The sequence below is a fragment of the Lethenteron reissneri genome, chromosome 5 (assembly GCF_015708825.2).
Source record: "Lethenteron reissneri isolate LAM-NWPU_2019-01 chromosome 5, ASM1570882v1, whole genome shotgun sequence".
NCBI classification, from domain to species: domain Eukaryota; kingdom Metazoa; phylum Chordata; class Hyperoartia; order Petromyzontiformes; family Petromyzontidae; genus Lethenteron; species Lethenteron reissneri.
This window is the reverse complement of record NC_083783.1, coordinates 5,277,037-5,299,048: the sequence shown is the minus strand read 5'-3', so window position 1 is coordinate 5,299,048 and position 22,012 is coordinate 5,277,037. Positions and strand designations below refer to the sequence as shown.

Sequence of the window (22,012 nt, the reverse complement as noted above, 5' to 3'; positions counted from 1 at the left end):
GTGAGAGGCGTTGGCGGCTTGGGGAGGTCTTCATCCAGCAGTTAATGAATCGTAGCTGATGATGACAATTTATTAACAGGTCCTGGAATTCTTCCCGCCTTCAACCCGCACTGCCCCACACAACAATAAAGCCTCCCTCCCGTATTTGTCTCTTCCGAATAACAAAAAAATATATCAAAGTATCCTGACTCTGCTGATCAGTCGTTCATCCTTAATCCATCAAGCCACCCGGAAAGGTCCTTTGCCTATGAACACCTTCCGATTAACACGGTTGACTACGTACGGCGTGAAAGAAGTTCAACATACATACGAATCATATTCGGCATTAGACACGTGACAACGACCGCGTCGCCTACAATTCTCAACCCAGCGGCTCTGCTGCCTCCCGACTCGATCCGACTGGAGCCGTTGCTTGGTCCCAGAAGGTGTCGGGACACGAGCTTATGATTGTGACAATTGCTACTCTTTATTAGTGTAAAACAAGGCAGTGTATTATATACACTGGTGACGTGGGGGTTATTATGGGGAGGCCTTCAATAGGGCGGGGAACGCGGTGCCAGGAGGGTTCAGGGCGCCACGGTAGCTAGGAGATGTTAACTACCTCGCCTGGTATACAGGAGGTCGTGGATTCGATCCCGACCCTGACTGTAATGTTTGAAGTTTGCTCTCCCCATGGTCGCGTGGATTTTTTCTCGGGGTCCTACGGGGTTTCCCACCACGTTTAGAAACACGCGTTAACAGCATTTGGCTGCTATACATTTCCACACGATAAGCAACTTTGTTGAGCTATCCATTTGTGACCAGTTCTGCTTCTGAAAAACAGCTGTATAGCTCAGTGGGGGTGGGGGGGCCTTAGCTGGTCACATTTTAAACTAAACACATTCCTGCGGAGGGAGCTGGTAGGAACGTTGTGTTGCTCGGTCAATGGCCAGGGTCAACGGCGGCGTGGTGTATTCCGCAAATATGCCCGACTGTGAGGGCGGTCACAAGCCGGCGTGAGTAGGTTAAACGTTGAGTTTTATAAGGGCACCACGGGGTGACCAGCCCCTCCCCACCCTCCCCTCTCCACCCAGCCCGACCCCTCCCATTTTTGGATGCACGACGGACGGACGGACACAATAATCCCCTGTGGACTAGTGGAACCAGGTGGTTCCTACCAGTAAAATGTTTACAGTTAAGAACCACACTAGGGACGTACCGTTACGCCGCGCAATTGCACAACGCTCGCCACGAGGTGGCGCTACTTGACCCTGATCCCGAAGGCTGCCGAATGGTGGAACGTCGCACGTGCCAATTTAAAGCCCCTCTCAGTGGGAGGGGTGACGTCGCCACGGCAAGTTGTGCCAGGCTAGGTGCACTTTGTGGCCACGTGAAGTGTCGAAGGCTCGCTGGCAGGAGGTGCCATGGGTTGGGTAAACGAAATAAACGCCCAATTTGAAACCCGCATATCGCAAGCTCCTACTGGCTTTGGCATTGCTCCTCGAAGACACCGGTGTAGCCATCATCACTCACCAACTCACTCATCAACTAACTCACTCACCAACTCACTCACCACCGGTGTACCCATCAACTCACTCACCAACTCACACACTCACCAACTCACTCACCAACTCACACACTCACCAACTAACTCACCACCGGTGTAGCCATCAACCCACTCACCAACCCACTCACCAACTTACTCACCAACTCACTCACTCACCAACTCACTCACCCACTCACTCACCAACTCACTCACCACCGGTGTACCCATCAACTCACTCACCAACTCACTCACTCACCAACTCACTCACTCACCAACTCACCAACTCACTCACCACCGGTGTACCCATCAACTCACTCCCCAACTCACTCCCTCACCAACTCACTCATAAACTCACTCACCACCTGTGTACCCATCAACTCACTCACCAACTCACTCACCAACTCACTCACTCATCAACTCACTCACCAACTCACACACTCACCAACTCATCAACTCACTCACTCATCAACTCACTCATCAACTCACTCACCAACTCACTCACTCATCAACTCACTCATCAACTCACTCACCAACTCACACACTCACCAAATAACTCACCACCGGTGTACCCATCAACTCACTCACCAACTCACTCACCAACTCACTCACTCATCAACTCACTCACCAACTCACACACTCACCAACTCATCAATTCACTCACTCATCAACTCACTCATCAACTCACTCACCAACTCACTCACTCATCAACTCACTCATCAACTCACTCACCAACTCACACACTCACCAAATAACTCACCACCGGTGTACCCATCAACTCACTCACCAACTCACTCACCAACTCACTCACCAACTCACACACTCACCAACTCACTCACTCACCAACTCACACACTCACCAACTCACTCACCAACTCACTCACCGCCGGTTTACCCATCAACTGACACACTCACCAACTCACACACTCACCAACTCACTCACTCACCAACTCACTCACCAACTCACACACTCACTCACTCACCAACTCACACACTCACCAACTCACACACTCACCAACTCACTCACTCACCAACTCACACACTCACTCACTCACCAACTCACACACTCACCAACTCACACACTCACCAACTCACTCACTCACCAACTCACTCACCAACTCACACACTCACTCACTCACCAACTCACACACTCACCAACTCACACACTCACCAACTCACTCACTCACCAACTCACACACTCACTCACTCACCAACTCACACACTCACCAACTCACACACTCACCAACTCACTCACTCACCAACTCACTCACCAACTCACACACTCACTCACTCACCAACTCACACACTCACCAACTCACACACTCACCAACTCACACACTCACCAACTCACACACTCACCAACTCACTCACTCACCAACTCACACACTCACTCACTCACCAACTCACACACTCACCAACTCACACTCACCAACTCACACACTCACCAACTCACCACTGGTGTACCCAGCAACTGACACACCAACTCACTCCCCAACTCACTCACCAACTCACACACTCACTCACCATTGGTGTACTCACAAACTCACTCACCATTGGTGTACCCATCAACTCACACTCACCAACTAACTCACCAACTCACACACTCACCAGCTCATACACTCACCAACTCACACACTCACCAACTCACTCACTCACCAACTCACACACTCACTCACCATTGGTGGCCGGCGCCTAACACGGCGGCCGGAACCAAAAAACGTGACCCGGACACCGCGGAAACAATTTACCGTCGCCGGCCACCGCCGCCGCCGACGACACTTCCATGAAAACACTTCCATCAGACGTGAAGAACAACAACCAAAAACCACGACGATAAGTTAGTAAGAAGAAAACAACAACAACAACAACAACATTCGTACGAACGAATCGCGCGTTACATGCGCGCGTGTTCGCAAAGATACGTTTTAGAAAAAAAATTCGGAACCAAAATCGCTTTGCGACTCGTTGAGAACTGCCGTACCGACTTTCCCCCACCCACCGGAGCGGAAGCACGTGGGTTTCGCCTGGTGCTTCTCTCCACGTGCGTCTCGCTTGGTGCTTCTCTCCACGTGCGTCTCGCTTGGTGCTTCTCTCCACGTGCGTCTCGTCTGGTGCTTCTCTGCACGTGCTTCTCAAGACGCGTTGGTGCTTCTCTGCACGTGCGTCTCGCCTGGTGCTTCTCTGCACGTGCGTCTCGTCTGGTGCTTCTCTGCACGTGCGTCTCGCCTGGTGCTTCTCTCCACGTGCGTCTCGCCTGGTGCTTCTCTGCACGTGCGTCTCGCCTGGTGCTTCTCTGCACGTGCGTCTCGCCTGGTGCTTCTCTCCACGTGCGTCTCGCCTGGTGCTTCTCTCCACGTGCGTCTCGCCTGGTGCTTCTCTGCACGTGCGTCTCGCCTGGTGCTTCTCTGCACGTGCGTCTCGCCTGGTGCTTCTCTCCACGTGCGTCTCGCCTGGTGCTTCTCTGCACGTGCGTCTCGCCTGGTGCTTCTCTGCACGTGCGTCTCGCCTGGTGCTTCTCTCCACGTGCGTCTCGCCTGGTGCTTCTCTGCACGTGCGTCTGGCCTGGTGCTTCTCTGCACGTGCGTCTCGCCTGGTGCTTCTCTGCACGTGCGTCTCGCCTGGTAGCTTCTCTGCACGTGCGTCTCGCCTGGTGCTTATCTCTGCACGTGCGACTCGCCTGGTGCTTCTCTGCACGTGCGTCTCGCTGGTGCTTCTCTGCACGTGCGTCTCGCCTGGTGCTTCTCTGCACGTGCGTCTCGCCTGTGCTTCTCTGCACGTGCGTCTCGCCTGGTGCTTCTCTGCACGTGCTTCTCGCCTGGTGCTTCTCTGCACGTGCATCTCGCCTGGGGCTTCTCTGCACGTGCGTCTCGGCGTATGGGGGTGTCTCTCCATCCCCCTCACCCCCCACTACCACCCCCCCCCCCAACCACTCTAACCACCCCTAACCCCCCCAACCACCCCCCCCTAACCACCCCCCCCCTACCACCCCCCCCTAACCACCCCCCCTAACCACCCCCCCCTAAACCCCCCCCTAGCCACCACCCCCCCTAACCACCCCCCCCCAACCACCCCCCCCTACCACCCCCCCTCACCCAACCCCCCCTCACCGCCGTGTCAGGCGCCGGCCGAATGGGGGAAGCGGCCACGCAGCAGCGGGCTCCACTGGGAGCCCCCCCCCGCGTCTCGCCTCGAGACCCGCGCGGACGACGAGGAGGAGGAGGTGGACGAGGAGGAGGTGGACGAGGTGGAGGAGGAGGACGGGCTGCCCGGGTTCTACTGTGAGATCCGTAGCGGGAGTCGAACCGCCCACTTGGTGCTGAGGTACGCGGCTCCGGGAGTCTCAATGCGGCCTTGGCGGGAGGGCCTTGCCAAGGCCGGCTCCGATTTAAGTAACTATGGGGCCGTACGTAAATGACGTCACGCGATTTTGGTTGATTTTTGACCCCCCCCCCCCCCGCGTCACACGGCGTCACAAAAAGTCAGACCCCCCCCCCTCAAATATGACGTCACAAAGCTCTGCCCCCCCCCCCCCAAAATATATAAAATATGTTTCATCGACGCACACACACACACATAGCCGCACACACACACATAGCCGCACACACACACATAGACGCACACACACACATATAGACGCACACACACACATAGCCGCACACACACACATAGCCGCACACACACATAGACGCACACACACACATATAGACGCACACACACACATATAGACGCACACACACACATAGACACACACACACAGACACACACACACATAGCTGCACACACACACACAGACGCAACACACACATAGACACACACACACACATAGACACACACACATAGACGCAACACACACGCAGACGCAACACACACACAGACACACACACATAGATGCACACACACGCGGCGCGTCTCGGCGTTGTCGTCACCACCCAGTCGCCGTGTCTCCTCCGCGTGCAGGGACGTGCGCACCGAGGGCCCCGTGCTGGTCGAGGCCTCCCGCGTGACCGTGCGCGCCGGCGCCCGCGACCTCCTCGTCGCCCTCCCGCCGGGCGTTACCGCCGACCCCGGGGCCACCGGCAGCGTCCGCCCGGTCCCCGAAGACGGGACCCACGTGAGCCTGCGGCTCCACGCGCCGCAGAGCCTCTTTGCCGCAGGTCCGTCGCGGCGCGGGGGGGGGGGGGGGTTGGTGGGTCGCGTGACGAGGTGCCGCACGCATCTCTCTGGCTTGCGACGAGGTGAAGGCGGCGTGGCAAAGTTGGGGACTAATATCAGCTGTCCCTTCTGGACACGATATGACCCGTGCGGAACAGGGGGGCACATGCAAACTCCATGGCCGAGTTGGCAATCGAACCTTCTTGCGGCGAGGCACAATTGTTACCACTGCGCTGCTACCCGGCCACACGTAATAACTGAGAGTGATGATGGTGATGACGGCGATGATGATGGTGATGACAGGACTATGCCGACGTGTTAAACAGGACTACGTCTTTGTCCGTGTCCAGGCTCGAATGCCCGACCTGTGGTGCAGCAGATCCGCGAGCAGACCACTCCGCACTTCTCATGCCAAGCGTGTGGAGCTTCACTGCTGCGACCTGGAGAGTAAGGGTTAAACTCTCGCATCGATCCGCACCGAGACCCAGAGACTCACGTAGACCCGCACAGAGATCCAGATACTCACATAGACCCGCACTGAGACCCAGAAACTCACATAGACCCACACCGAGACCCAGGGACTCACATAGACCCGCACTGAGACCCAGAGACTCACATAGACCCGCACTGATACTCAGAGCCTAACATAGTTTAAGTTTATTTAGTTTGACCAGGTGCAAATTTAAGAGACCAGAATGAGCCTCATTTGTGTAAACTTTCGATTTCGTCAAGTTCGGACCAAGCCATCGGTACACAATGGCCTACGATTGCCAACGCTGTCAGGAGATCTTTAACGTCCCCTGTGTCTCACCCTCCGCCGCCCGTGCACCCTCCTTGCCGGCACCAGGCCGTTCCGGCGGGTGCTGCCGCTGCCCTCGTGCCACTGGCAGGCGATGGTGAGCGAGTGGTGTTGCCACGGCGGGGGTGCCCGCGTGGACTCGCTGGCACGCACCCCCCTGGGCCCCCGTGCGGGCGACTGCCTCGTGGGCGACACGCACCTCGTGCTGCACGCTGGCAGCCTGGGAACGGCGGTACGAGTCGCTCGCTTGCAGGCACGCCTGTTGGCTCGCTCGCTCGATCGATTGCTCATTCAATCGCTCGCTCGCTCACTCGCTCGTTGGCTCGCGCGCTCACGGACTTGCCCGCTCGCTCCATCCCTCGCCCATTCACTCGCTCGTTGGCTCGCTCACTTGCTCACGAGCTCACCCGCTCACTCATTCACTCGCTCACTCCATCGCTTGCTCAATCACTCATTGGCTCGTGCGCTCACTTACTCACTCGCTTGCATGTTCACCCCCTCGCTCCATCACTCAATAATTCACCTTGCTCGTTTGCCCGTTTGCTCACTTGCTAACTTGCTCGCTCACGCGCTTCCCCGCTCTCTCGCTCATTCGCTAACTCACTTGCTCGCTCACCACGCGCTCGCACACCCTGATTTATGATTCGTCTTCTTTGTTTCTAGGCTGCACACACACTTCTTCTGCCTGATGATGGCGTTTCAAGTTCACCCCCCCTCCCCACCGCCGTCTCTGCCAGGTTCGGTGGCACCGCGACGTCGCTTCGGAAGTCGCGGCGCCGGACTCCGACCTCGGCGCCCGTCCCGCGGCCCCGCTGGAGAGCGGCGACCCCTGCCGCCACCCCCAGCGCGGGGCAACCGGCGCGGTGGGCGCCGCCGAGGGAGAGGGGCGGCACGCGGAGGGTCGGAGGTCGCCGCTGCCGCCGCCACGCCCGCCGCTGGGCAAGGCCAAGGCCGAGTTGCGGTGCGAGCAGTGCGGCCGTGTGCTCGGGGAGGCGCTGGGAGCAGGTGAGACATACGACGTTTCGGGCAATGGCCCTTGTTCAGACGAAAACCCACACGTGTGTGTTGATGTACACGTACCAGGTAAGGCCCACTTTGCTTGATGATTCTTTTTCAGAAGTGACCTGACCACGAATGACAGCGCAACGAAGTGGCTTATCGTCACGTGGAAATTTACAGCAGCCAAATGCTCTAAACGCGTGTTTCGAAACCGGTCGTGGGCTTTCGCGAGGTTCGATGATGATGATGACGACGGTGACGTCCCACCGATGGTTGTGTCGCACCGCAGAAGGCGCCAAGTTGTTCCTCACCGAGGTGTGCGTTGGAGGAGTTGAGGAGACACTGCCGCCTCCGCACTCTGCCAACCCGAGGTGACGGCTCCTTACGAGCCCTCGCAAGAACGCGCGTGCGTGTGTGTGTGCGCGCTCACAACAACGAGCGGAGCGCCGGGTGACTAAAGCACAGCAAGTTGGCACAGTATGGGGCACAGGTGGTGCATCGGCCAGTAATCTCAGTCACCTCAGTCAGTCGACCCGTGGCACCTGGGTCTGCCCTGTGACCTGGCAGCGGGCGTTCGACACTTCACGTGGCCTCAAGGTGCACATGGCCTGGCATAAGCGTCATGGTGACGTCACCGCCACTTAGTGGCGAATGGCGGTTGTTGTTGTGTGCGCGCGTGCATGTGGGTGAGCGTGGGGAGCGGTGGTGTAGCGGTTGGCGCGCTGCTCTACGAACTCGGCGACCCGGGTTCGATTTCCGCTCACGGCCGATACCAGTGACGATTATCTGAACCGGTTCTGAGCCTCCCCTAGGTCGACTCAGCCTCAAATGAGTACCTGGTGCGGTGTGTAGACATCGCCACTGGGGAGACAAAGGCGGCCGGGCGTGGTGCTGGCCAGCCACCCCCTCGTGTGCCGTACCGGCCTTCATAGGTGTTCGCTAACAGCACTTGCCCCAAACAGTCTGTTAAGGCTACACGGGGGATATTTGTCTTTTTTTCGTGTGTGAGTGTGGCTGGAGCGGTGGCGCAATGGTTAGCGCACTGCGCTGCTAACCTGCTCACGGCCAACACCAGTGACGAACATCTCCTGGGTTGACCCTCCATCAAATCCGTAAACATCAGCACCGGTTGAGATGAACGTGGCCGGAGTGATGCCAGCCACACCGCCACCATCTAGAGCCAGCGCCGGCCCCTTCATAGGTGCTCGCTAACAGCACTTGCCCCAACGTGCTAAAGGCTACACGGGGTGGCGGCGACCTTTGTCTTGGCGTGGTCGCAGGTCGTGGTTCCTGGAGCGGCTGCTGTCCCAGCAGCTGCTGCTCATCTCCACGACGCTGTGCAGCTACCGATTCCGCGTCGAGGACCCGCGGGGCGACACGAGACTGCTGGTGAGCCCGGCGAAGGGTGAAGCCGCCGGAGGGAGGACCGGTTCGGAATCTGAATCGCGATGTTGATTTTTTTTTTTTTATACCCCTTTCCCCCGGAGATGTCCGATGAGCCGTGAGGGACATTTTTTTATTACACGCTTTTAATTAACTTACTCTGTCTGTTGTTGTCGTATCCTCAAAAAATCTTGTAACTCAATTTTTACCCACTTCCCAATGTCGTATCGACTACAAACTTGGTATACGTATGTCATACTGGTGACAATACTATATTCTATCATTAAAAAAAAAAAAATATTTTTAAACAATCTTTTTATATGTTATGTTCCGGCTTGGGTCTAATTGTCCACGCTCAACTCACGTTGGCTGTAAATCACCACGCGGCAAATTATCCGGCGAGTCGTCACCATCGTGTTGCTGGCTCCCCATCCCTTCTGCCCCCCCCTCCCTCCCCCCAGCTGTGGGTGCTCAACAGCGACACGCTGCTGCTGCAGCAGAGTCCCCGTGGCGGCGGCGGTGAGTCCGTGGCGCCGCAGTGCCACCGCGTCCTCAAACTGCTCTACCGCCACGCGGGAGGAGACGCGGCCACCTCGGCCACTTCGGCAGGCCGGTGGGTGGCAGGGCCCTGGGGCCGGTGGGTGGCAAGGCCCTGGGCCACGGAGGCCCTCAGCCGCGACCACCCACCGCGTCTCCCCGTTTGGGTCGCGTGCGGCGGCACAGTTCGCGCTCGGCACGCCGGGGCTGGTTTAGAGGTTGTGCACCGCGCGTGGCTGAGATGTTAACTCCCTCGCCCGGTATACAGGAGGTCGAAGGCTCGATCCCAATCCTGACGCCTGCTGCTGTATATTTGGGGTTTGATTGTCTCTCCTCGTGGTCGTGTGGATTTTTCTCCGGGTCCTCCGGTTTTTCTCCTCCACGTTTTGAGTCGACGTGCGTTTTAGCGTTTTAGAGTATTTTCCTGCTATAAATTTCCACGTTACGAGCCACTTCGTTGGGCTATCGTTTGTGGCCAGGTCGCTTCTGAAAAAGAGCGACGTAGCTCAGTGTGGGCCTTACCTGGTAAAATAAAAAGTTTTATTTTTAAGAATCCGTGTTCTAAAAGAGCAACCCTGTTCCCCCTCCTCTCCCGACCTCTGACCTGGCCCACGCCTTCACCCTCGGTGGTGGCGGTGACGCGGCCCCCCCCCCCCCCCCCAGCGGTCGGCCGCGTTCGCCGCTCGCTGCAGAGGCTTCGCGGTTCGAACCCGGCGGCTGCCCTGGTCAATGCTGCGGCGGTGGCGCCACCGTCGTATTAGCCGTAATGAGACGGCTGCAACGCGCGGGTCCGCTTCGCTCTGGAGTGGACGTCAAAAGATCCTGCTCGCCGTCGTTCGCAAAGCCTAGTGCCGGTGTGATGGTCCACATTTGCCTAATTAGCTTCAAAAAATTACACCGCACATTGGGACGATACACAACGAGCAATCATCGGCCCCGTGGCTGCGAAAACTTTGGGGCCGGACCCTCCTGGGAGTCGGGAGTTAAAAAAAAAAAACTCGGCGAGGCTCGTATTCCAAACCAGACTTTCCTGGTTAAACAAGTAGAATAATAAATGATAACAATAACACACCCCCCACCGCCACCACCACCCACAGCTCGGCGCTCCCAGTCCCCCCGTGCCTCACCCCCTCCCGCCTGTTCCTTGTTGACGAATCGCCGTGCGCACGAGCGGCGGGAGCCGTGCTGTGCGCCGTTGGAGGCGTCTGCCGCGGGTTATTCTTCTGCGCACTTTCGTTTTTTTGCTCGCTCGCTCGTTCGCCAGCTTAGCGGCGAGCGAATTGAGCGAGCGCTCCGGTCCCACCGCTCCGCTCTGACCTTTAGCGTCTCGCTCGTTTGTTATCGTCTCCGCCCGTCGGAAGGGACGGCAGAGTAAACAACGTTCTCCGAGCGACCGTTAAAGCTGACGTGCGTCGGCGTGTGCGCGTGTGTGCGTGCGTGCGCGCGTCAGTATAAACATCGTCACTGGGGAGACAAAGGCGGCCGGGCGTGGTGCTGACCACCCACCCCGTCATGTGCCGTTCCAGCCTTCATCGGTACTCACTAACAGCACTTGCCCCAACAGTCTGTTAAGGCTACACGGGGGGTCTTTGTCTTTCTGTGTGTGGGCAGCGGTGGTGTCGCGGTTAGCGCGCTGCGCTGCAAACCCGGCAAAGACCCGAGCGTGGTTCCCGCTCGTGGCCACCACCAACACCGGTGACGATTATCTAAACCGGTTCTGGGCTTCCCCTACATCGACTCGGCCTCAAATGAGCTACTCGTGTGATGCGTAAATATCGTGGGAGACAAAGGCGGCCAGGCGTGGTGCTGGCCACCCACCTCCTCGTGTGTCATTACCGGCCTTCATAGGTGCTCGTGAACAGCACTTGTCCCAACAGTCTGTTTAAGGCCACACCGTGGAGGGATGTTTGTGTGTGTGTATAAGCTGGCCGTGTGTGTGTATGTAGTGTACGTACGTTTGTCAGCAGAGGGCAGCGCAGAAAATAGTTTCCTTATGCTGCTAAATGTATGCTCCCCACCTTCACCCACCGTCAGTGCCCAGCGTGGTGAAGAAGTGTCGTCACACAACCTCATCCGGTAGTGGATTGGCAAATGGCCTCTACATTTACGCATGCACACATGGTATCATCATCATTATTATTATCATTACGCTTACTTGCCCTGAAAGCAAAGCCTCGCTGAGTCTCAAGACTCTTTTTCAGGAGGGTCCTGCCGGGTATTCGCAGCAGGAGATCGATATTGCTGCTGCTGCTGCGTGATTCCGATTGAGGAGTTTGCAGGCGATCTTTCCCCATTTGGGGTGCTTTGACCGATACCGGTTCCATAGTGGGTTGCTTTGCTGCTGTGTTGTAATCTGTTGGAGGAAATCGGAGAACCCGGAGAGAAACCCACGCAGAATGGGGAGAGAGTGAGAGAGAGCACACATGACTGTATGTTTGGAGATGTCTCTCTCTCCCCCCATGGTCGCGTGGATTTTTCTCCGGGCCCTCCGTTTTTTCCCCTCCACATTCATAATTGACACGTGTTTTAGAGTATTTCGCTGCTATACATTTCCACGTGATAAGCAACTTCGTTGAGCTATCCATTTGCGATAGCCAAGTCGCTTCTGAAAGAAGAGCTACACTGCTCAGTGAGCCTTACCTGGTTAAATAAAAAGTTTAGTTTTCGTTTAGTTTACCACGGTTTGGTTCCGGCTCTGTTCGGCAAACAGGGCCCGGTGGAACAAAAACAACCGTGCTCCGAAAGCCCCGTGCCGGCTGGGCTCAGATGTGCCAGTGGAAAAAGAAGCGCGTGTTATACCCCGAGCATTGCATTGCATCTCTTCCACTGTTAGGGCTGCGAATCGAATCGGCGTCCCAGTGCAAGCTTGCTCAACGTGCCTGCCTGCGTCCCCCTCCGTGTCTCTCCGCTAGCGTCGCGGTTCGCGCGCTGCTCTACGAACCCGGCGACCCGAGTTCAATTCCCGCTCACGGCCACCAACATCTGAACCGGTCCTAGGCCTCCCCTAGGTTGACTCAGCCTCAAATGAGTACCGGGTGCGGTGTGGAGTAAACATCGACACCGGGGAGACAAAGTCGGCCGGTGCGTTGTGCTGGCCACCCACCCCCGTCGTGTGTCGTGCCGGCCTTCACAGGTGCTGCTCGTTAACAGCACTTGCCCCAAAACAGTCTTCTGAGGTTATCTTTGTCTCTGTTGGTGGCCCGTCCGTGTGTTTCTGCGTGTCACAGCGAGGACGAGCTGTGGGCGCGGGACGTGAAGGCCCACGACCTGTGCCTGCCCAGCGGTGCGTGCGCCGAGCTCTCCGCTGTGCTTAGCGCCAGCTCCCAGCTCGCTCCGCCCTCGCTCCGGGACGTCAACAACTTCCGGGTGAGGATGATCGCTCTCCCCGCGCCTCCTCCTCCTCCTCCGCTCTCCTCCAGCTCCCGTGTCTCCTCTGCTCTAGCTCCCGTGTCTCCTCTCCTTCCCGTGTCTCCTCTCCTTCCCGTGTCTCCTCTGCTCTAGCTCCCATGCCTCCTCCAATTCCCATCCGGCGGGAATGACAACGAAATAATAATAAAAGTAGTAGTAAAATTACGAACTCCACGGCCGCCAAAGCAATGAAAGCGATAACTCCTCCGCCGATAATGCAGCCGCTCTCCACGCCACCCCCCCCCCCCCCCCCCATTGCGTTCATGCGAAAATAATTTAGCGTTCGTGTGCATGCGTGTGTAGCAGTCCGCACGCCGCGCTACCCGGCGGCCCCGAATTCGATTCCCGCTCACGGCCAACGCCGTTGACGGATTTTCTGAATCGATCCCAGGCCTCCGCTAGGTCCACTCGGCCTCGAATGAGTTACCCGGTGCGGTGTGCAGTAAACATCGCCACTTGGGGAGGCAAAGGCGGCCGGGCGTGGTTCTGAACGCACCACTCCCGTCGTGTGCCGTGCCGGCCTTCATCGGCGCTCGCTCACAGCGCTTGCGTTCTGTTAACGCGGGCCGGGGATCTCCCCCTGAGCGCGTGCGCAATTTCATTTCTTGCGCCGCTTGTTTTCGATGGAGGCGAAGCGATGTTGAGACATTAATCACACGTCCCTTCGGTTCTACCGCTCCGCAGGGAGGGGGGGGGGGTGCAGGCGACACAGAGCCTAGGGTCCAATCGCCCGGGATGATGACAGATCTAGGCACTTGTTTTTTGTCCGAGTCGACCTAGGGGAAGCACAGGACCAGTGTGCGGACAACGCTCGTCGCTCATGTTGAGCTGCCGGGATTTTTCAAAGGGCCGTGCGGTCATTGCTGCGCCACCGCTCCCCTCGTAGACACGGGTGCGCTCACACGCAAAGTAGTGTGCGCGCGTGCGTTTGCGCGCGCACGTGCGGGTATACACAAACACGTACACACTGGTGTAAAGCACACGCGCACACACACACACACACGACCTCCATGGGTGGCTGGGCGAGTGGCTGGCTGGGTCTGTGAGTGGCTGTGGGTGCTTGGTTCAGTGGGCCGGTTGCTGGGTGGGTGTCTGGGTGGGTGTCTGGGTTGGTGTGTAGATGTGTAGGTGGGTGGGTGTCTGGGTTGGTGTGTAGGTGTCTGTATGTGTAGGTGTTTGGGTGGGTGTCTGGGTTGGTCTGTAGATGTCTGGGTGGGTGTTTGGGTGGGTGTGTAGGTGTCTGGGTGGGTGTCTGGGTGGGTGTGTAGGTGTCTGGGTGGGTGTCTGGGTAGGTGTCTGGGTGGGTGTCTGGGTGGGTGTGTAGGTGTCTGGGTGGGTGTCTGGGTTGGTGTGTAGGCACTGTGGTGACATCACCGTCACTTTGTGGCAAATGGCGGGTACTGGTTATTATTGGGTGTGTAGGTGGCTGGGTGGCTAGATGCAGCATTCCTGGATGGGTTAGGTGGCTCATTGTGTAGTTGACTGAGTGGGCAGGTTGCTGGCTGGGTTGATAGGTGGGTGGGTATGTTACTGGGTATCTCGGTAGCTGGCCTGGGTAGCTGCGTGGGGTAACCGGCTGGGTAGGCGGGAACGGTTGTCAAAGGGGGACACGTGAAACAGCACCGCCTTGGAAGTGAGATCACGCCCCCCTGGGGCCGCTTCGTTCCTCGCCGAGGGAGAACCCTCCGCCGTTGACGCACGCACGCGCAACCGCGTGCGTGCGTCACGTGCATCGCGGAATTGGGACACGGGAGTGGGGGGGGGCTCAACAGGGCTTCTAGCAACGACGAGCCGAGGCCACGCCGTGGCCACGCTGTTGCCCCCGGCTCTGCGGGTTTCTCCGCTCCACGCCTCGGTGCGCACCGCGAGCCTCTCATCCGGTCTCCACGCCCACGTACCGTTAACCCGGCCCCCGCTCGCATCAGGAGGCGCGCGGGCGGGCTGGCGGGCGGGCGGGCGGACGATCGCCAACTCTCAACAACGGTGATGGGCGCCACGGGTGGCGAGATGTTAACTCCCTCGCCTGGTATACAGGAGGTCGAGGGTTCGAGCCTGACCCTGATGCCGACTGTATATTTTGGAGTTTGCGTGTCCCTCTCCCCGTGGTCAGGTGGATTATTCTCCGGGTCCTCCGATTTTTCTCTCCACGTTTAGAAACACGGGTTCAGAGTATTTTAGCTGCGATACGTTGCCACGTTCTAAGCCACTTCGTTGAGCTATCATTTGTGGGCCAGGTCGTTACTGAAAAAGAGCTGCATAGCTCAGTGGGCCTTACCTGGTTAAAGTAAAAAAAATGTGGAGCAACTGATATAATTTTATTACGAGGCAGTTGATGAGCCCCAGGTGATTGCATCGGGGAGTGGAGGAATGTTGCATCATCGCGGTTGATGATGATGCCTCCTTCATAGGGATCTCTTGGTCGGAGTCTGTGGGTCCCTATGTGAGTTCGTGGTTCTGTACGCGAATCTATAGATGTTTTATATATAACAGGGTCTCTATGCAAGTGTGTGGGTTTCAGTGTGAATCTATAGATTTGCCTTCTTCTTCTCTTTCACGTGGCTGATGTTTATGTCGAGAGCAGCAGCAGCTGTGATTTTACATCGAGGGGGTTTGATGATTGCGGAGTCAGGAGTAGCAGAGTGGTGCGTCGTCGCTGCTATTACGATGAAGCATCCTCCTCCGTGTTTGTGCATCGGTGACATCGAGCGCGCATTCTACGCTCCGTGGCTGTGTTCTCGGTAGTGATCACAGTCTTGGCACACCGGGACGCTCTGCCGTGGCGCACTGGTCAGCGCTTTGGTCAGCTCAAGCTCTGCTATCCTCTATATATTAAGGTGGTATTCGCCATTGAATAACGAGTGTTTGTGCATGTGGGAGGAAGCCAGAGCAGTGGGATGAAACACTCGAGTGCGAGGGGGAAACACTCTTTCCCATGCCACCGTCACCATCATCACCGCCGATGGCACCACCATCGCCACCACCGCCACCATCACCGCTGCCACCACCACCGCCACCACCGCCACCACCACCGCCGTTACCACCGCCGGCACCACCGCCACCACCGCCACCACCGTTGTCACCGCCACCACCGTTGTCACCGCCACCACCACCGTCACCACCACCACCACCACCGATGGCACCACCGCCGTCACCACCGGTGGCACCACCGTTGCCGCCACCACCGTTGTCACCGCCACCATCGTTGTCACCGTCACCGCCACCACCACTGCCACCACCGTTATCACCGCCACCACCATCGCCACCACCATCGCCACCACCACCGCCACCACCATCGCCACCACCACCGCCACCACCACCGCCACCACCGTTGTCACCGCCACCACCACCGTTGTCACCGTCACCGCCGCCACCACCACCATGCCGCTGTCTCTTCATCTCAATCTCATCGTCAATGCCGAGACACAGGCCGTGGCGCCCTCCTAGCAAGAGACGCGTTGTGCCCACGCCCGCTGCCAATTACCTCCCCTCCCCGCTCCCCCCCCCCCCCACCTCATAAATACAACAAAACCACAGCGCCAGCGTGATTACAGTGACCGAACCGTCCCATTACGCTCGAGATAATGAATCTTGACGGGGCCACACGGCACAGCAAAACAAATTAGCGGGGAAGCGTGTGCATGAGAAAAGTGCGTTATCGATGGCGCCGTTCTCCCGCCGCAGGATCATTCCGAGTCTTTGGGGTGTAATTACGACAACAATGACACTAATGAGAATAGCGAAGGCAAAGGCGCAGGCCTGCAATTGCGTACTCGCTCCACGGCTGGCAGAAGAGCGTCTCCCAACGGGGAAAGCTCTGGAGAGCCCCCCCCTCTCTCCCCGCCCTTTTTAGGAGAGTCATTTCTGGCTTGTTCTCTCATTTTTCATTTGCTTGTTGTGCGCGCGTGCAACGTAGCCAACCACTTCCATGGGATTTGATCCTCATATATATATATCTATAAAATTAATGTGCAACGTTGTGGGTAGCTGTCGGCACGAATGACGCCATATGTTCAATGAAAGCATCATTGTTATGATCATTACATCGGCCGGGCGTCCCGGAAGAAGAGGTGGCAGTACCCCACACTTTACCCCGCCACGCGGTGACGGTGACGACGATTCGGCGTGCGTCGCATGCAAGCTGTCGGCACAGATTGCGGGGGCAGGCGGGAAAATAACCAACCTCCCCCCCCCCCTTTCGCTTTTCCAATCCGGTGGGAATAGTTTTGTTTTAATGAGGACTAAGGCGCAGCCCCCGCAATGTCTCCGCTTCGCGCCACCGCTGGCGAAAGGGGCAGCCGCCCGAGGGGAGGCTCAAGAGAGGCGGCCCAGTCTATAGCGGGCGTCGGGCCTACCAGGGAAAGGCCTGCTCGAGTCTTTCAGGAGCGGGGGGTGGGGGGGAAGAGCGCTGCGCCACTATTCGGGGATGTTTTTTGCCGCGAATTCAGCGAGCAACGGGAAAGTTTTGGATCCGCGTGGGGGGAGGAGGAGGGAGGAAAACCGGAGAGACCCCCGAGGACACCCAGCGCTGCGTCGCTGCTGCGGGCGAGGGGGGCGACACTCGAGGCCACGCACGCTCGGGCGTCTTGGAAGATGCGGTGGTGGTGGGAGGAGGGGGGGGGGGAGTGCACACACTTTACTCCACCCGCCTGGGACACCTGCCGATCGGCAAACTGTTTGTTCGGCAACAAACTCTAAACTTTTTAGCTCGCTCGTCTTTAAACTCGGCGACCTCCTCCCACGATGCACCGCAGAGCAGCCCCCTCCCGGGCCCCGCGCGGTTAATGTCTCGAGTCGTTAGCGATCGCAGGAAGCCTGCCTTGAACGAGCCTTCGGCCTCCCGGCGCTCTGCCGCGCACGCGTAGAACGGCAGAGGGGCGGCTCGGACACTCCGCGGCAAGCTTGAAGTTTGCAACAACGACGATGACAAGGAAGACGCCGATGGGCGAGCACTTCCCCCGTTCCGAGACGTCGGCACGTCGCAGGGTGCGCTGTCCCGGAGCCCGTGAGCGGTTCGGCGTTCGTTTTTTTGTTTGCAGAAGGCATAGCAGCGCCGCTGTTTGTGAAGACCTTGTGACTCGCCGCGGAGAACCATAGTCGACACGACCGCCGACGCCGCCCTACGATAGCCGGCGCCAAACTGCGTCCCGCACGGCGTCCCGCACGGCGATTCCGTTTGGGATCGGGAAGAACAGCCGATGACGTACGCGTGCGCACGCCGTGGGGACGGGAGAGAGGGTCAATATTTTACTTCCAACTCGTAACGCGACAACGTCGCCGCCGTCGCCGCCGCGCAGGATTCCCTCCTCGCAGAGGGGGAGAGGCGCCAGCAAGAGGCACCGCAGAATCAGAGTCTTTATTTCGACTGCAGGATGAATCCGATGAGCTACGAAGCCCTTGTAATAATCATAATTGACATTTATGAGGCGCAATTCATCCGAGGGTCTCGGTGCGCCGTGCACCAAGTGAGGAAATGTAAATAGCTCAAAGTCCAGAGTCCACTGGTCGTGCATGGCAAGTGTAGGTCAGGCGAAACGGGCGAGTCTTGTTCACAGGTGTCCAGTATGAGCAGTAGCAACGGCCACACGATGGTGAGGAGTCACCGCCACCAACAGTCGCCCCCCAAGCTCTGCGATTCTCTGTATACGAAGGTGTTGTCGGCCGATTAGTGCTTGCGTGCGCGAGGAAACCAGGGCGCCCGGAGAAAACCCCACGAGTGCGAGGGTGCAACGCTCGATCTCATACAGATTGAACAGGTTGAGTCAACAACCCGCTGTGTGTACCGCCTTCTCTTGGGCGAGCTAGGGCACGTGCACCTCCCTGATGCCCACGGGTGAGAAGGGAGTTTCACAACTTCTGTGTGCGGCGATCCACGAACCCCCCGCGCTGCTGCCCTCGCTGCGCCGGATTGCAGGCAGCGGCCACGTGCGTCAGCGTAGCCACCACCACCACCACCACCACCGTCGATCGCCGCCCGGAGCTGATGATGCTGTTCACTTGCGTGGCGGATGGAGTTTGCTCGTGAGCGCTCGCATTCACGGTGCGCAACGCAGGATCGTCGCCGCTGCCCGCCGCCGGGGAGAATACGAGCACCAACACGGATGAGCGACGACAACACCTGCCCCCCCCCGTCTCTCTCGGCGTCAAAGATTTCTATGAAAGCAAAAAACAAACCCCCCAATGTTTAATGTTTACACGAGGAGACGCATGCAGCCCGAAACAATGCGTGGGTCGCCGCACTGCCTACGGCTCATGCTGGAGTCGGAGCAGCAGCAGCAGCAGGAGAAGCAGCAGGAGAAGGAGAAGCAGCAGCAGGAGGAGGAGCGGGCGAGCGTTTGTGCTGCGAGTCGTTTACCGGGTACCCCTCCGCCACAGGTCTTGACACGCCACTTAATGGAGGTCGCGACCTCTCCTTTACCCAGAACTCCCTGCCCGCAATCCCGCGGGTCCGCGCCCCACCAAACCTAATTTTTGGCACTCCGGCTGCTCCCCCCCCTCCCGTCGTGCCGTCTTGAAAATGTTGGCAACGTCACTGCCCGGAGGAGGAGGATGTGGCGGTGGTACGCGACGGTGCGACAATGTGTCCCGATTGAGCGATCTAAATCGATTTGTCGTGCGTATGCGCGTGCGTGGCGTGTCTGTGAATTGCTATTCCTATATATACCCGTGGTGAAGTATGATCAAACGACCACACCCCCCCTCCCCCCCTCCATGATGACCTGCTTGGCATGGGGAAGTGTCGGTTCAGCATGAGAGTGACACGATCCTGTGTGTTCACGTGTTTGGCTGTGGCGTTAAAAGTTAAAACCCTTGGACGTGACACAGAGGCCCCCTTGCAAGCACTGTTAGCGAGTGCCTATTAAAGCCGGCAAGGGCACACAAGGGGGGGGGGGGAGCAGTGTGGCCGGCCGTGCGACCTTTGTCTATCCGTGGTGCCGACATTTACACCGTGCACCAGGTACTCGTTGTTTTTTTTTAAAGGCTGAGTCGACCTTGGGGATGCCCAAGACAGGATTAGATGTCCACCACCGATGTTTCTAGCCGTGAGCGGGAATCGAAACCGCAGGGCGCTCAAACCACTGCACCTCCGCTCCCCAATGCATACATGCAAAGGTAAAGATCCCCCACCGCCCCGTATAGCCTTAACAGACTTTTGGGACAAGTGCGTTGAGCGAGCACCTATGAAGGCGGGTACGGCAAACGAAGGGGGTGGGTGGCCAGCACCACGCCCGGTCGCCTTTGTCTCCCTAGTGGCGATGTTCACACATCGCACCAAGTACAGACTTGAGGCCGAGTCGACCTAGGGGAGGGCCCAGATAATCGTCACTCCTGTTGACCGTGAGCGGGAATCTTTAGCCGAGCTCGTCGCGCAGTGCGCTGACCGGCACGCCTTCTGCCGCGATAAGTAACATCCGCACAGACGCGCACACGCATTGACGTACGCGCGGTGCCAATGGCGCGCGTGCCCAGGTACGACACGCGCTCGCCGCTCGCCTCACCTGTGCAAACGGAGGAGCTCGGCGTACCTGCAGCTGGTTCACCGGGGCGGCGTGCCGGAGTCCGAGCCGTGCGCCTCCGTGATGGACGGCGAACGCACCACCGCTGAGCCGCATTTTTCCCACCCCATGAGTGTCTCTCTCCCCCCCCCCCCCCCCCCCTGTTGTTTTCATCTCCCCCTGCTCCTTACAGGTCGGGCACTTGAGGCTGGCCTAATGGACGTGAGACCCTCCCCCATATGCAAGCGGCGTCATCGTTCTCTCTGAAGAGGGACCCCCCCCCCCCCCCGAGTGCGCGCTGGGTGACAAGGACGTCCACCGATTCAAGTCTACGGTGGCTCAGAAGTCGGCGTCGCCCAGCCGGCCCCATTGACAAGCCTGGGTTCGAGTCCGGGTTTCGGTCATCCGCGAACAAACCGGGAGCTGGGGCTTGGTGAGTTGATGGTCTCGGCCCGGCACACCACAAATGGCTGCATCAACAACAACAACAACAACAAAAACCATCGCATTCAATTTGGTTTTGCATTGACTTTGTCGACATTCCAGCTGTTGAGACATCAATTGACTCGGTCTGGCTGTCACCTGATGAACCTCGCTGTCACGTGGCAGAGCTGGGTGGGTAAAAGTGCTGCCCTCTGCTGTGTGTGGACCATAAATCACTTGAAGAAGGCATCTCGGAGGTGGCTCTGCGACATCCGCTTCCCCGGGCCGCTCTCGGGTAACACGAAGCGTCGCGCTGCTCTGCGAGATCTCCGAATGGATTCTCCGTCTCGTGATGACGACGCAACACCAATAGCGCGATCTGTAATAAAACGGAGGGGGGAGGGGGGGGGGGGTTTGGGGGAAAACGACAAAATGAAATAAATGTAAAACGAAAAAAATCCACGTCAGTCTTTATTTCGTGAATCCGCGTTCACCACTAAGAGTCTCCAAGACAAAAAAATAAAAACGTGAGAAAGTCTAATTGAAAATAAAATGTCACCAACTCCTTTCCCCGTGGGTGTCTAGGGGGTAGTCATACCCTGGCTCGCCAGGAGAGGGCAGTGCAGCGACAATGCGGACGCCACCTGCTCCGTCGGCGTGTAATATCGAGCGTTGCGCCGTCGCACGCGTGGGGTTTCTCATGCGTGCGTGGTGGACTTTGGCCCCCGGTTCAGTGCCGGTGATGTCGGGGAGAGTCGGACGGTTGTCAGGTTCGGTGTCTAGTTGGTGGCGCTGCTGCTGCATTCGGCAGGACGTGCACCAGCACAGTCGGCAACACAACTTTGTTTGCGTGTCATGAAGAAGGGCGGTTGCCTGAAACGTCACCAGTTTCCTTTTGAGGACTGTCCCCCCCCCCCCCCCTCCAAAAAAAACATGCTTAAAATCGCTTTAAACTATTGTCATTGTAAGTGATGCATTTTGATGTGACGTCACATTTCTCAACCCCCCCCCCCCCCTTCGTCACACATCGTCACAAATGTCTGACCCCCCCTCGGTGCGTGACGTCATTCATGGACGGCCCCATGGTTGTCAATCCATCCATTTCAATAGGGGCAACAAAAACAGATAAGGCACCACTGAGCTACATTTTTTTCATAGAAACGACCTGGCCACAAATGAAGGATCAAGGAAGTGGCTTATCATCATGTGGACATTTATAGCAGCAGGCAAATACTCGAAACGGATTTTGTTGAGTCTAAATGTGGGAGGAAGAACCGGAGGACCCGGACAAAAAATT

At 57.8% G+C, this 22,012-nt stretch overlaps 1 protein-coding gene across 1 annotated transcript; it reads left to right on the top strand.

The window, feature by feature from the left end:
• The first annotated feature begins 3,339 nt into the window (after positions 1-3,339).
• LOC133351444 (E3 ubiquitin-protein ligase E3D-like) lies at positions 3,340-21,459 on the top strand. Its single transcript, XM_061566667.1, has 11 exons — positions 3,340-3,590; positions 4,640-4,842; positions 5,479-5,675; positions 6,024-6,120; positions 6,521-6,704; positions 7,210-7,477; positions 7,761-7,842; positions 8,752-8,860; positions 9,316-9,467; positions 12,619-12,757; positions 20,486-21,459. The coding sequence occupies exons 1-11, from the start codon at positions 3,420-3,422 to the stop codon at positions 20,507-20,509; spliced, it is 1,626 nt and encodes a 541-aa protein (XP_061422651.1). The 5' UTR covers positions 3,340-3,419; the 3' UTR covers positions 20,510-21,459.
• Positions 21,460-22,012: the final 553 nt, after the last annotated feature.